Consider the following 15,267-nt stretch of genomic DNA (forward strand, 5'->3'; position numbering starts at 1 on the left):
GGAAATAGATGATTCTTCTGTACAATCCGACTTTGCTGCAGCCTGGAATTGAACTGCTGGTTTCGTCTGGCCAGAGGAGAACTGGCCCCCCGACTGAGCCTGGTTTCTCCCAAGGTTTTTTGTCCATTCTGTCACCGATGGAGTTTTGGTTCCTTGTCGCTGTCACCTCTGGCTTGCTTAGTTTGGGACACTTCATTAACAGCAATATTGTTGACTTGATTGCAAATGATTGCACAGATACTATTTAAACTGAACTAAGCACACATCTGTTTTGTTTAAAGCGCTATACAAATAAAGGTGACTTGACTTAACACATTCACTAGATTCTATAGTAGGGCTGTTACGATATTAGATTTTTCACACCACAGTTATCGTAGCCAAAAAATTAACTGTATCGCAATATCTATAGAAACCTTTGGGTAAAAAACTTTATTAGTCAAATTATTTTTTACTTATATATTTTTTCTTTTTTACCCATGCAACAAACATAAAGGGCACATGCATTTTGTCATGGCGCGGTAGAGACGGCACCATGGAAAGAACAAGGTCAGGGTCCAAGATGCAGGGAAGATTAACTTCAATAAGAAAGAAACAAAAAAGGCCAACACGGCAAAAACAAACCAGAAACGAATCACTGAAATGCAAGAACTAGAGACACGTAATGACAACAAACATTAGCAAATAACATTACAATAATCCAGGCAGCCAGAGTGGTGTGTGAGACAAAACTATATACTAGTGAACAAATGGGGAACAGCTGTGTGTGTGAGTAATTGAACAGGTGTGCAGAGTGAACCAGGTAATGAGTCCGGGAGCAAGGGAGAAACACAGGTGGAGCAACTAAACAGTAATGAGGTGACAAGGTGGGCGGGGTCAGAAAAGGACAGGAGAGAGCACATGGTACCAAATAAACACAACACTCACAGAAGACAGTGACAGAAAGACAGAAGACTGTGACAGAAACCCTCCCTTATGGAGTGGATTCCAGACACTCCAAAATAATAAATCACGGAGGGAGGCGGAACGGAGGTGGATCAGGGGGAGGGATGGAGGGCCAGATAAAATGGTAAAACAGAGACAAGAGGACCAGGTAGAATGGGGAAACAGAGACAAGATGACCAGGTAAAATGGGGAAACAGAGACAAGAGACACAGACAAGAAACCCAGGAGGGAGGTGGACCGGCGGAGGATCAGGGGAAGGGACGGAGGGCCAGGTCCATAGGAGGAAACAGAAAGACACAGACAGCAGAACAACAAAAAATAAACACAGAAACACAAGTCCAAGAAGGACATCACGTGACACCCACGAGGGCGGAGCAGAAGACCACCATAACCGTGTGGTCGGGACGGACGCCCCCCCAGGGCGGAGCAGAAGACCACCACAACCATGTGGCCGGAGCAGAAGACCACCACAACCATGTGGTCAGAGCGGAAGCCCCCCAGGGTGGAGCAGAAGGCCACCACAACCGTGTGGTCAGAGCGGAAGCCCCCCAGGGCGGAGCAGAAGACCACCACCTCAGTGTGGTCAGGACGGATGCCCCCAGGGCGGAGCAGAAGGCCACCACAACCGTGTGGTCAGAGCGGAAGCCCCCCAGGGCGGAGCAGAAGACCACCACCTCAGTGTGGTCAGGACGGAAGACCCCAGGCCGGAGCAGAAGACCATCACAACCGTGTGGTCAGAGCGGAAGCCCCCCAGGGTGGAGCAGAAGGCCACCACAACCGTGTGGTCAGAGCGGAAGCCCCCCAGGGCGGAGCAGAAGACCACCACCTCAGTGTGGTCAGGACGGATGCCCCCCAGGGCGGAACAGAGGACCACCACATCCTTGTGGTCGAGGCCAGAGTCCCCCAGGGCGGAGCAGAAGACCACCACAACCATGTGGCCAGGCCAACGGGAGGACAAGTCTGGTTGGGCAAGTCTGAAACATAAAACATGAACATGTTAGGGGTAGCCTCCGTGGCCACAACAGGAACAGTCGGGTGCTCAGAGAGTTCGGCTGAGGCATGATGAGTCTCTGGAAGTTCCGCAGAGGCGAGGAGAGACTTGAGTAGTTCCACAGAGAAGTGACAAAACTCTGATAACCTCATGGTGTTTATACTGGATTCCAGAAGATCGGTGCTGACTTGACTCTGCTCATGAAGATTATTGGTGACTTGTATTTGTTCATGAAGATCATTGGTGACTTGTATTTGTTCATGAAGATCAGTGGTGACTTGCCTTTGTTCATGAAGGTCACTGGTGACTTCACTCTGTCCTTGAAGCTCACCGGTGACTTGACTCTGTCCTTGAAGCTCACCGGTGACTTGACTTTGTCCTTGAAGATCACTTGACTTGACTCTGAAAGGTCAACTGTGACTAGCCTTGACTCTGGAAAGTCCATGGTAACTAGCCCTGACTCTGGAAGGTCAACCGTGACTAGCCCTGACTCTGGAGGGTCCATGAGCACCTGACTCGACTCTGGAGGGTCCATGAGCACCTGAATCGACTCTGGAAGGTCAACAGGAACTAGCCCTGACTCTGGAAGGTCAACAGTGACTAACCCTGACTCTGGAAGGTCGACGGTGACTAACCCTGACTCTAGAAGGTCAACGGTGACTAACCCTGACTCTAGAAGGTCGACGGTGACTAACCCTGACTCTGGAAGATCGACGGTGACTAACCCTGACTCCGGAGAGTCCACGAGCACCTGACCCAACTGTGAAGGTCCACGAGCACCTGACTCGACTTTGGAGGGTCAACCGGAATCTGACTCAACTCTGGAGCTTTCGGAGCGGTCACCGCCACCTCGTGGGCATCGTTAGCGGACGCCGCCGCCTCGGGGGCATCGTGAGCGGACGCCGCTGCCTCGGGGGAATCCTGAGTGGAATCTGCGGTTTTGTGAATGCTACCAGTCAGCCCCTCTGCCTCAGAGGGAACATCAGCAGGCTCCACCACTTTGTGAGTCCTGCGGGCCGACCACGCTACTCGCACTGACATCAACGGTGATTCCCGCATGCAGCGCATCAGCCCGGGATGCTCCAGGAACAGGTGTGAGGCACTGGGTGCAGCCGACGAGGCCTCTGCTGACTCCTGGACTGTCACCTCGGGAGAACCTTGAGCAGGCTCTGCAGCTAACTCCACCCTAACAACGGAGCCGCTCAACTGCAGAGCCAGGTTGATGTAATCCTCCAGCGTCTCGTCGGGTTGCCAGAATGGCATAAGGGACTTGAAGGGCTCGGCTAGTCCTCCCCAGAAGAAAACCATTAGACAGGTCCTCTCTGTCGCCGACAACCGAGACGCCCCCACGAAGTCCCAAGCACAATCCTTGATGCTTCGCTCTCCCTGGCAGATGTCGAGGAATCTCCCTGCTGGACCCATATCTGTTGCCTGGATTCTGTCACGGCACCGTGGAAAGAACAAGGTCAGGGTCCAAAATGCAGGGAAGATTAACTTTAATAAGAAAGAAACAAAAAAGGCCAACACGGCAAAAACAAAACAAAAACGAATCACCGAAATGCAAAAACTAGAGACACGTGATGACAACAAACATTAGCAAATAAGATTACAATAATCCAGGCAGCCAGAGTGGTGTGTGAGACAAAACTATATACTAGTGAACAAATGGGGAACAGCTGTTTGTGTGAGTAATTGAACAGGTGTGCAGAGTGAACCAGGTAATGAGTCCGGGAGCAAGGGAGAAGCACAGGTGGAGCAACTAAACAGTAATGAGGTGACAAGGTGGGCGGGGTCAGAAAAGGACAGGAGAGAGCACATGGCACCAAATAAACACAACACTCACAGAAGACAGTGACAGAAAGACAGAAGACTGTGACACATTTTCACTTCTTACATTCTCAATCTACGGCAAATTTTTGTGAAGGAAGACAAACATTTTAAGTTTCTCTGGTTTCAAACTGGAACGAAACACTGTCTGAATTTTTCCGGAAGAACTGAAAAGTCTTTCTGATGCACCACTGGTGGCGGGAATGCAAAGGATCTTCTGTGCCAGTTTTACCAACCTTGTAAAATCCTCCTCATTGTCCTTCCACCGCTGCGGTGGTTCTTTATCCACAGAAATAGTGGGCAAGGCTGTGCATGCAGAAACATCCTGAAATGCTGGTGTAGATTTGACCATGTCTGCTGTTTTTGTTCTCCTGCTTTTTCATCGTTATCATTTTGAGAATACCAGCCAAGCCTTTTGGGGCCTCAGGGATAGAGACACTGGTCCCCTGATCTTCACATTCTTCTCTAGCAGAAGACTCCTGTGAGACAGTACAAGTGCTACCTACATTTTGAGAAGACTCCTGCATGAGATGCTGCTCTAGATGTCTTTTAATTGAATATGCCTCATCCATGAAGTTCGACTTGAAGTGGGGGTCAAGTACGCAGGCCATGTTAATCACTGTAGATGAACCAAAGAGAAAATTCATTATTAACAAAGCTCATAAAACACAATCAGTCATGATGAGTAGTAATGTTATAAGGCTATGAATAAGGTGAGGTTGGAGAAATTTGTGGTACTGGCCTACTTACCATTAGCCATATTGGAATCATCATACCGCTCTTGTAAGTTCTTGCAGATTGCATGTTTCATGCTCCTCACCAGGCTGCTGTCATCATCCTTTTCTGCCAGGATGGATTCAGTCAGATGCTAAAGGACAGGCCTCAGGGATTGTTATACAGGTCTCTGCAGCAAGGGAATCATTAAAGGTACTGACTGGCGTAAGCACCGTGTATGTGTCCTCAAGTGTAGAGATGTGTGATCCCCTTAGCACAAGATGTCTGGTATTTCTGTCAGCCATAACAGTTGCTGTCACTGCAGCATGTTGTTCAACAAATCTGCAAACAATATATAAGACGAAGTCAGAAAAATTTTGCAAATCTACACAACAGGCTTGCTGAGAAGCATACAGCAGATGTGTGTGTGTGTGTGGGCATGTTTTTGTGACATCAGGACACAACTTTGTATAATGACATGGGTATGACACAGGTATTTCAAGGAGAGGGTGACTTATGAGGACATAACCCATGTCCCCATTTTTCAAAACACTTATAAATCATACAGAATTAGTTTTTTTTGAGAAAGTAAAAATGCACTAAGTTTCCTGTGAGGGTTAGGGTTAGGGGTAGGGTTGGTGAAGGGCGATAGAATATACAGTTTGTACAGTATAAAAACCATTACGCCTATGGGATGTCCCCACTTTTCACAAAACAAACACATGTGTGTGTGCGTATGTGTCTAAGAGTGAGAAAAGGCAAGTGAGTTTGTAAAACTAAAGCATTTCTTTAACTGTTGTTTTCATTTACATGTTTGTTTTCATGCACTCTTTAGCCTTTTAAGCATACGAAAACTAATGCTGAGTTGACACTGACAGAATAATTAAATTAACATTTTTTTTTGCCATTATAGCATTATAAAGTTATGACATTATAACATTATTGCCATGCACAAGATATTCAAACCTACCCAGAAATCATGTCGTACATAGACCACCATATAGTCACAACGTCGTGGATCAGTGTACGTTGAGGAAGATTAAGTTTTGCTTGCTTTTTCGTGAGCTCTCTCCTTCTCTTCCATGAGTTGTTAAATCCTTGTACGACACTCCTGCAAGCCCTCACAGCAGCATCCACTTGTTCAATCTTCAGGGCATTTACAAGTGCAAGATTTAATTTATGTCCAAAGCAGCTGAGCCAGATCGATGGGAGGAGGGATTTAAATGCAGCCTTCATATTTGTGCCATTGTCAGTAGTGACACACTGCACTGCTGACTGCTGAATTCCCCACTCTTTACTTAGGTTTTCGTATGTCACTTTAATGTTCTCACTGGTGTGATCATCAGGTAAGAATGCAGTCTCTAGACATGCAGCTTTCCTTTCCCATGCTGGTGTGATGAAATGAACAGTTAAGCTCATATAGGGGTGTCCAGTATTACTGGTCCAGAGATCAGTTGTAAATGCAAGGTCTTGGTAATCTCAGCTTTTAATTTTAAGTACATGTTTGGGATTTATTTTTTAGAAAAGTTTTGTCGTCTTGGGATTTTGTATTTTGGAGCAACTGTTTTCATCAATGCATTAAATCTTGGCCTCTCTACTATTCTAAAGGGCATCATGTCCTTTGCTATGAAGTAGGCTAGTGACTCAGTGATGGCTGTGTCCACACATGCACTAGCCATGTCTGCTTTCCTCTTCCTTTCCACAGACTCAGAAAGTGTCATCTGACCTGAAACTCTGGCTTTCTCTGTCTTTGAAGCACACCTATGATATAACAATAGAGAAAATACTGTCAAGATCAAAAGTATGACAAATAAAATATCAAAACTGATACTTTAACCTGTTAACTCGGCACCACCACAGATGAGGCATTGAGTCCATGGCACTGCACAAATTTAAAAGAATCACCCTTTATTTAAATATGAAAACCCAGAAAACCACTGTTAACAGGTTAATGAAACATCTCCCATTTCATGATTAGTAAAATAATAGCAACTTTACTCTGTAAAACAGCGTAATCCGCAGAGTGAAGGACACGGAGGTGGGTCAAATGGTTGGTGGTGTTGCCTTTGTGTGGAGCCAGTATCCTCCTGTTTTCTCCTCTCAAATGGGTAGTGCCTCTGAGAGGCCCCGGTTAGTGTTGGCTTGCTAAAACCACTCCAGAGAGTCCATATTGTAGACCCTGTCGAACTCCTCCATCTCCTCGGCAGCCAGACATGGTGGAGCATGCAGCACCAAAAAGGGGTGCAGGTGGCCCACACAGGGCACTGGAAGGGGCAGCATCCATGGCACTCATGACGTCGAGAGTGACTGACTGAAAGGGAACGTCTTGGTTATGTATGGTAACCCTCGTTCCCTGAAGGAGGGAATGGAGACATCACGTCCCATTGCCACGGCTGCTGTACTACCACTGCTGAGCCGCCAGATCACCGGCTCGTCTCCTTAGCGAAAACCTGGTATGCATATATAATTATAATTCTTAATTGTTTAATTAATTCTTTCATTAAATTATATTTTAAAGATTTTACTGATTTCTGCAGATTTAGGATACACTCTTACTGTGACGCATCAAATAATTTTTGTAGGCTAGTTTATTTTTATTTAGCATGTATTTTATTTATTGCTACCATTTAAATCTGCAGTTAAGATTTAGGATTTTGGACTACATTCATACTGACAATTTATTTTTTTCAGTTTAATTTATTTTTAATTTTATTTATTTTCTGATATATTTTAAATTAATTTAACTTATTTTTGATAGACTTCTCCTTCTTATTTAAATAATTTAGTGCTGCTTTTTAAAACATTCAACATTTTTATGAATTTAAAAATATCATTTATTATCCATTTTAGAACATTAATTTTCAGTACTACACATTTAAACTATTGATGAGACGATAATTAACAGAAATGATACTCCCACCCTCTAGTTTATTTATTTTTGTTTAACATTTATTTTAGTTAAGATTTAGGACTGCAGTCTGTCATACTGACACATTTTAGCAGTGTTATTAATTTGTAATTTTATTTTATTGATTATTTTAAATTAAATTCATGTAATTAATTTCTAATAGAATTCTCCTTAACTTATGTATTTATTGCTGCTATTTTACACATCAGAACATTTTTTATGAATTTTAAAATAATTAACATATTATATTATAATTAATTATCTATTTTGGAACATTAATGTTCAATAAATGCATATTTAAACTACAGAATTAATAATATATGAATTACCAGAAATGATACTTCCACCCCTTGTCTCCCTCTCTGCCCTAATTCTTTACTGATCACCTGAGGATAAGAGCACAAATGAAAAAAGGAAATGACATGGTCACGTGATTCACTGCTCTTGCCGAAAGTGTGAAGATCAGAACCGACAAGGGACCTTTCAACTGATAAACCATTTCAATAGATTGATTTCACACCGAGCGATGGCCTGCACTCCAGCAATTTCCAAATGCTCTGTTTTTGAAACTAAAAGCATGTTATTTTCTTGGCACTCTCAAAAGAAACATGAAGCATGGCTGCATGCAGAAACTAGCCAACTGGCCTTGACTGCTCATAAATCTTCCGCAGATCTTTGATTCTAAGAACGTCCTCTAGAATTATTATGCTTTTATGGTGCGGTATAGATTACAGCTGTAAAACTCAATAAAGTACTTAGAAATTGTTCCCTAGCAGAAAAGGCAGAAAGTCAGAAAAACTGTGGAAACAGCTTTAGTGCTGTGGGTGCCTACATTCACCCTGAGAGAGAATATATCTCACACGTCGGTGTGCTATTTGCAAATTAATGTAGATATACAGTATCACACACAGGATGAGAAACACATAATACATTTTTAAGTGTTCTTATGACATATTTAAGTGGCCTGTATCACAATAACTTTAAAATGCTGAGTCTCTTGCGCTATTATGACCAACATATTTACGTGCCTGCAGACCGCATTACTCAAATTAAGAGTCACACATGCTTATGTGCGAAAATATACATGCACTGAATAGTCTATTAGCCAGCTGACTAGATAATCATCCCATTAGAAAGATGGAGCTATCATAACCGCTTAAAAGAAATCGCAGAGTGTCAGGCATCCATAGTCAACAGGAAGCAGACGTGACAAATGCTTGTCATAGCCGCTGCGGTCAGTGAGAAGCTCAACTGCCAATTTCTGGTCGGATCAGCAGCATCCGAGATCATTTCATCTACTACCTGTCAGTCTAAAAGTAATTTAGCACGAGGTAAGAAAGGGAAAGGGGAGAGAAAAGGAAAGTAGAAGATAAAAACGGAGGGAATATGTTTGTATATGGTGATTTTGGCATTTTAACTGCAGTAATCTTTTTCACCTTTGTTCCTTGACTAAGTGCTGCACTCTTTTAATGAGCTTCCCATGAATCACAGAGATTATTCATTAATTAGGATTACAGGCGTGATGTGACATATGTGAATAATTTAGCATCAGCTCAGAAGAGGGTTTAGGAGAACCCCAGAAAGATACATGAAAGGAGTGTCAAACAGGGTTCATTCTTTACTCGTGCCTCTTACACAAGCTTTCTCTCTCTATTTCTCCCTCGCTCTCTTTTTCACACGCTCTCATTTTTGAGCAGCTGTGACAGTTGGCATTTCATACTTAAAGTTCAAAGAACTTTGCATTGAGCCTGGCTTTCCCATCTCTCTCTCACATACATATAACTCCACCCTTGGAGGACTGATACTAATCTAGATGGGCGTACTAGTTAGTTCTGGGTGAGATGAAACACTCCAGCACGAAGACTAAACTGTTTACAAAGCACTCTTTAATTGATTTCAATAACTGTACGTGTACGTGTGTGTGTGTGTGTGTGTGTGTGTGTGTGTGTGTGAAAGAGAGAAAGAGAGAGAGAGAGAATGTTTCCATGTGTAGGTGTGTTTTTTAGGTCAGCAAATAAAATGAAAAAATAAAAATCACCTTAAGTTTATTACATTTTGAAGAAAATGCCACCCACATGTCTTCTGATTCCCAGCAGCCACGGCTGCACCTTGCTGATTGGGAATCGTGCAGCTGCCAGTCATATCATAAATGCCTTCTTGATACAACCCACACACAGATTAAGACACACTTCAGACGCACACAAACACTTAACCTGACATTATATTTTTATATATAGACCTATATGTCAGGTTGCTATGAGTGTTAGACATATATTTACATATTAATATACAACCATGGAACCTCAGCAAATTTCCATTCATTAATTGCTTCAGTAATAAAGAATTGCATTTATAAAAGCCTTAAATGTATGATAGAGGCTACTAGCTGAGACTCTTTTTTATGGACGTGATGTAATAATACTCAAGCATTATTAAATTCATATTTCTGTATTGCAGGAAGCTAGGACAAATCAGTATTGTAGACATTTAAATTCAGAATGTGTTTTCTATGTATTTGTTTATGTACCAGTTTTTCCTCACACAGTTTCTCACACAACTGCAAACATATTGTAGTGATTCAGGCAGCTGGCCTGAGCCTGCGGGTAATTGGCAAATCACCCTGCGGCTGATGGAACATGACTATTTCTCACAACTGGTTGTTTTACAGTGTACAAATATTCATCCTTATTCATGACTTCTTGTAGTGACTCAGGGGAGTCTAGTAAAGTAGGAATCTAGTGTACAACAGCGGAGTCTATGGGACTCTATGCTCTTGTGACGTTTAATGGAGTCTCTGGCACATATTCAGCTCTTACTCTTTTTTTTTTTTTTTGCTGTCAGAAGTACAAGATAGTTACGTTGCAAGGACAGTTCACTATAGACAGCTGTTTCATTTGGTCTATAGTCTAACCGGAAGGCTAATTCACAACATGTTCTTTCAGGATTTTTCTATGGGTTGTAGAATAACATTTTTAAGTCATGATTATCTACCATGGTTTTATGGACTAAGTACTGAACAGCTCCCATTTTCTCCCAATTTATTTTTGCCACATTCATTTAAAATGAGCAACATTATTTTATTGAATTATTCATGTGCAGTGTGGCTTAATGTAACTTCATGCTGTTACTGTCATGGCCAGCCATAACAGAGCCAAATTATGATCAGTCAGGTCAAGCGGTGGACTTGTTAAATATAGAGGCTGGCAGAAAACCCTAGAAAAACCGTGTTCTCTGAAACACTGAGTTGCAAATGTTTATCTACAGCTATGGCTGTCAGGCTGCTTAATATGTCTTTGATATACTGGAATGAGGGCAGCTAAATATTGCACCTAAACACATATATACCTGGCATAATTATCCACTCTGAAAGATGAAACAGAGATGAGTCATTCAATGTCTGCAAACAAGTTTATGACCATCACCATAACAACAACAACACTGCTGTCAATTCAGACACTGGAAATAGAATCAGAAAACAGAACAGAGGTTTTCACAAGGTGCTGAGATCTGCACCCCTCGTGTTGCCATAGAACCCTGAATCCAGAGGTACATTTTCAAAACCAAAAGCACCGGTGTTCTTAAAACCATGTTTTCAAAGAACTTCAAAAGTGACAAATGTAAGTGTTGGGTTTGAATACTACCACTATCTGAACAATATGTGCAGCTCCAAAAGGTTTCATAAGTAGTTTTTGACAGGTTCAAATGACAAGGTGAAAAGCGGACCCTTAGTTCCGTTTTAAATTGAAAAGCTTAGACTTTTCATGCTGCGCCAGGCTGGTTTATGCTGCTTTCCTCTAGTTTGGGTTTGGGCCTGCTGGTAGACCAAAATAGCTGATGTTTACCACCAGAAAAATACTGGTCCAGCAGCATCCTTTCTAATCTGGATTTTAGTGTTTTCAAAAGATTTATTTGAGAAGGTTTCTATGGAAGCTCATTTCCACCTCAGAGTAAAAATAAGTAATTGTGACTTTATTTCTAACCATGTAATTTTGTAACAACAGTGGATTTATACACTACAATACATGATGGAATTTATGAATACAGCATATTAGATCAGTTTCTAAAGGATCGTGTGACACTGAAGTCTACAGTAACGGATACTGATAGTTGAGCTCTCTCACAGGAATAAATAACATTTTAAAATACATTACGATAGAAAACAGTTATTTTAAACTATAACGATATTTCACTATATTACTATTTTTACTATATATTAAAAAACAATCCAAAACAAAGTCACCTAACGGTAGTGCATCTCATCTTATAGCTTTATATTTTACAATATGACTCTATTTCTTATGTTTACTCTGAAGTGGAAACCAGCTTATATATATATATATATATATAATTTGTATCCTATAATAGGAATAATAATAAAAAAGCCACTTCTAATAATTAAATAAAAGTGGTCTTTATTTGTTGACCACAGACACTGTTTGTTTCATAAGGTTAGGTAATGTCCAAAAACCAGTATCTTGTCCTGTGTCTGGATTCAGTGAATACATATGTATGCTAAAATGATAAACCAGCAGCACAAAAGTCAGCTTATACGAATGAGGCTACAGCATCTCAATTATTTGACACAGTACAAAAACTCTAGTCACATTACAACTTTTATCCACAGTTGTTTTCCAAAACCAGACGCTGTAAACAAAACACTGCTGATCACCCATGAATTTAGACTTCACCCTCTGCCATATAAAGTGCTACATAAAAAACCTACAAGTCTTGACATCAAACCGAAATTTTGACTTAACACTTATATACAGTTTTTATAACCCTAGAAGGTTTATGCCATTGATTCAACTGACATCAATGGTTCAGGACAGATCCCGATCAGACAAAGGTATTTTGATGTATCAGTACCCTGTGATAAAGTCATGGACCATGAAACTGCTCGTTCACAGATGCATTTGGGCTTTGAATACTAATACTTTAGACCAGTCAGAGCTTATTTCTGTAGAGGTAAAATGGGGAGAATGTCAAAGATGAAATCCAGAAGAAAATCCAGGGTTACTGCTGGCATTTTGTGAGTTCACAGAGAGAATTCACAAGCAGCTGACACTCTCATTTTTGCTGCTTTTGGACAGATGGTGTTTTTTATTGGGAAGGGGCAGAGAGAAATCCCCATTGCCTATTGATCCAGTGAGCGGCAGGTGTGTGGACTGATAGGCCAGCGGTGGAATGGTGTTGACCAGAATTAGTTGTAGCGGTTTCTTCTCCTCATGAAACTGGCATCGGATGTATCTGGCGAAAGCTGAGCGGTAAGTCTTGTTGAAGAGTGTGTAAACCAACGGGTTAACGGCGGAGGACAGGTAACCAACCCACACAAACACATTCAACAGACTGTTCATTACGTCGGCATCACACGTCGCTGGCTCGCAAACCACCGCTAAAACATTAGTGATGAAAAATGGACACCACATGACTACGAACAGGAAGAAAACCACGCCCAGAACTTTGGAGGCTTTTTGCTCGTTGCTGATGGACTGCACCATATTTCGTCCGAAAGGTGGCATCACAACCCCTGACTCTGCCCCCACCTCACGGCTCAACGAGCGCCGCAAGAACAGTTTTTTCTCAGAGGGCGAGAATGAGGGTCCTGGGAGGAAGTTGAGAGTGAATCCTGTGCTCCATTTGGGCCTGGGCACCAGTTGGTCGAGACAGAGAGTGGCCTCACTCTGCAGAGCGCTGATAGTCAGGAAATAGGTCACTACCATAATGGTCAATGGCACAAAGAAGGCCACAAAGGACCCAATCAATACGAAAGAGTTGTCCGTCAATAGGCAGCTGCCATCCTTGAAAACTTTGGTGTGATCACGCAGACCCAGCACCGGGATTGGCATGGAGATGCCTGCAGAAAGATGTGGGGAAGAAAGTGCATTTGTAGTTTAGGTTAATCGGCAGAAATAGTGACAGACCAAAAACAAGGTGGCAAAGAAACCCAACAACAGAGGAGAAATGATGACAGTTGCTTATTTCACACAAAACACAAAATCAGCAAAGTTGTGTGACCTGCAGTTTGCCTGTGAAACATGCAGCTTTTCTATTTGTGTCCTTTTCAAATTCAGTCCATTGGCACAAGCAGACACAAAATGAATAATAGTTTATTTAGTGCTAAAAAAAAAATTCTATTCTATTCTGTGATTTTTTTTTTTTCATCACTAAAGGAGGTAATGGGATACCCTTTTAATTGAGAATTTATGTTCACAATCAAAATAAGGTTCAGAGTGATTAATTATAATAATAATAAACTAATATTACAATTTATTTACAACCCTAATAAATAATAAAGTTGTTTTAACAACATGGTAATAAAGAGTATGGGTTTAAAATTTTGTTTTATATAACATTGCTTTCATGCAATTCATCCATTTTTATCTGTAATAGCAGCATAATATTTAGAAAATCTAATATTACAGTTCTTTTATTTTGTTGTGTGAAATTTTTAACAGTAAATGATGAAAAAAGATCCTCTTAATTGATATTTTTTTGGTATACAAAACTATAAAAAAAAGTGTTTCACTGCTATTTATAATAAAAATTATCATAATAATAGTAGAATAAATAGTAGAATTGCTATAATAGTGCCATCAACCCACAATTCATTTGTTTCTTTTTAATTCCATTAATATACTTTGAAAAATTGACATTTAATTGACGGATCTCTTGTTCAAGGACAGGCTTGTATTATTCGACTTACTCGGAAACATTGTTTATGCTTAGGCAGCAAAAATGTCCGTCTTTGTCACATGCCTTTGGGTAACTTCACAGTAAGTGATGGGACTTTGTTTCTCTCGTTGCCTGTAACAGTTTAGAGGCGTAACCTCAATAATACAACTATTTATGACCATTAGCATTCAGTTCAGCCTGTATAATATGATATACTTCACATTTGCGCTAGCAACTTGCAAATGGAAAGCTTGTATCGCTCAAGGACAAACGTTCAGTGAAACTGCCATGGTGATAAGACATCTCCATGGCAACAGTAAATCTCTGCAAATCGTGTTTGATCTCTGGGGTTTGTTGGGGGAAACCGAGCTGGGAAGGATGGGGTGGGGGGGGTTTCATGATGGACCCTGTGCCTCTGGATGATGTGTCGGGCATTAGCTGTGCATCTGCAGGCCTTGGATGACAATGATAAGAACTGTAGAGTGTAAAAAAGTATATATTGGTAAGGTTTCTCCTTCAAAACTGAGTTTAAAGTGGGGTAACTTTATCTTAGTCACTATCAGCCTCCTCTGTCATCACATTTCTTATCCTGGAGATGAGAGTAAACAGTTGAAAGTTAGAAAAGCAGCATTATAATATAAGTTGTGATGGTGCTTTGCTCAAATCCACTGACAGCTCTCAGGCTTCAAGGGTTGCATCTTCACTGTGGATTTATTCACAATCATCTCAGTTATAGATGTTATGTGCTGACTGACTTACGGCATGACACCAGAGGTAAACTGGGTACAAATTTTGACTTACAGATGTCACCTAATTCCCAGTCGATTAATCAAAATTGTTTTGCATTACAAAGTCTGGAATGTTATTTTTAAGTAGTAGATAAGAAATAATCATATTAAATGTGCACTAATTGGTTCAGAATACTTGTTTCATTTAGTTGACATATTAAAGTATGGTTTTCCTTGTTGAAAAATAAATAAATAAATAAAGCAGCATAACATGCTGGCTACGCATGTTTTGAATCATGGCTGCTTGTCATGGGCTGGTCCTGAGCAACTAGCTTCTGCTCAAGACAAGCTTAGGACCAGCACATGACCTCCTTAAACCAGCTCATGACCAGCAGCCATGCTTCAAAACATACCTAACCAGCTCAGTGCACGTGAAAAAACTTGTTTTGAGGAAATGTAACTATATATATATATATATATATAGG

At 41.2% G+C, this 15,267-nt stretch overlaps 1 protein-coding gene across 1 annotated transcript in view; it reads right to left on the bottom strand.

The window, feature by feature from the left end:
- Window positions 1–12,400: 12,400 nt before the first annotated feature.
- Window positions 12,401–15,267, bottom strand: part of LOC113109360 (5-hydroxytryptamine receptor 2A-like) — a 37,606-nt gene continuing 34,739 nt past the window's right edge. Inside the window, exon 3 of the mRNA XM_026272975.1 lies at window positions 12,401–13,236. Within this exon, the coding sequence (XP_026128760.1) occupies window positions 12,431–13,236 (806 nt within the window). The 3' untranslated portion in view covers window positions 12,401–12,430. The remainder of the gene's footprint in view (window positions 13,237–15,267) is intronic.

This window comes from Carassius auratus, chromosome 9 (assembly GCF_003368295.1).
Source record: "Carassius auratus strain Wakin chromosome 9, ASM336829v1, whole genome shotgun sequence".
Lineage (NCBI taxonomy): Eukaryota > Metazoa > Chordata > Actinopteri > Cypriniformes > Cyprinidae > Carassius > Carassius auratus.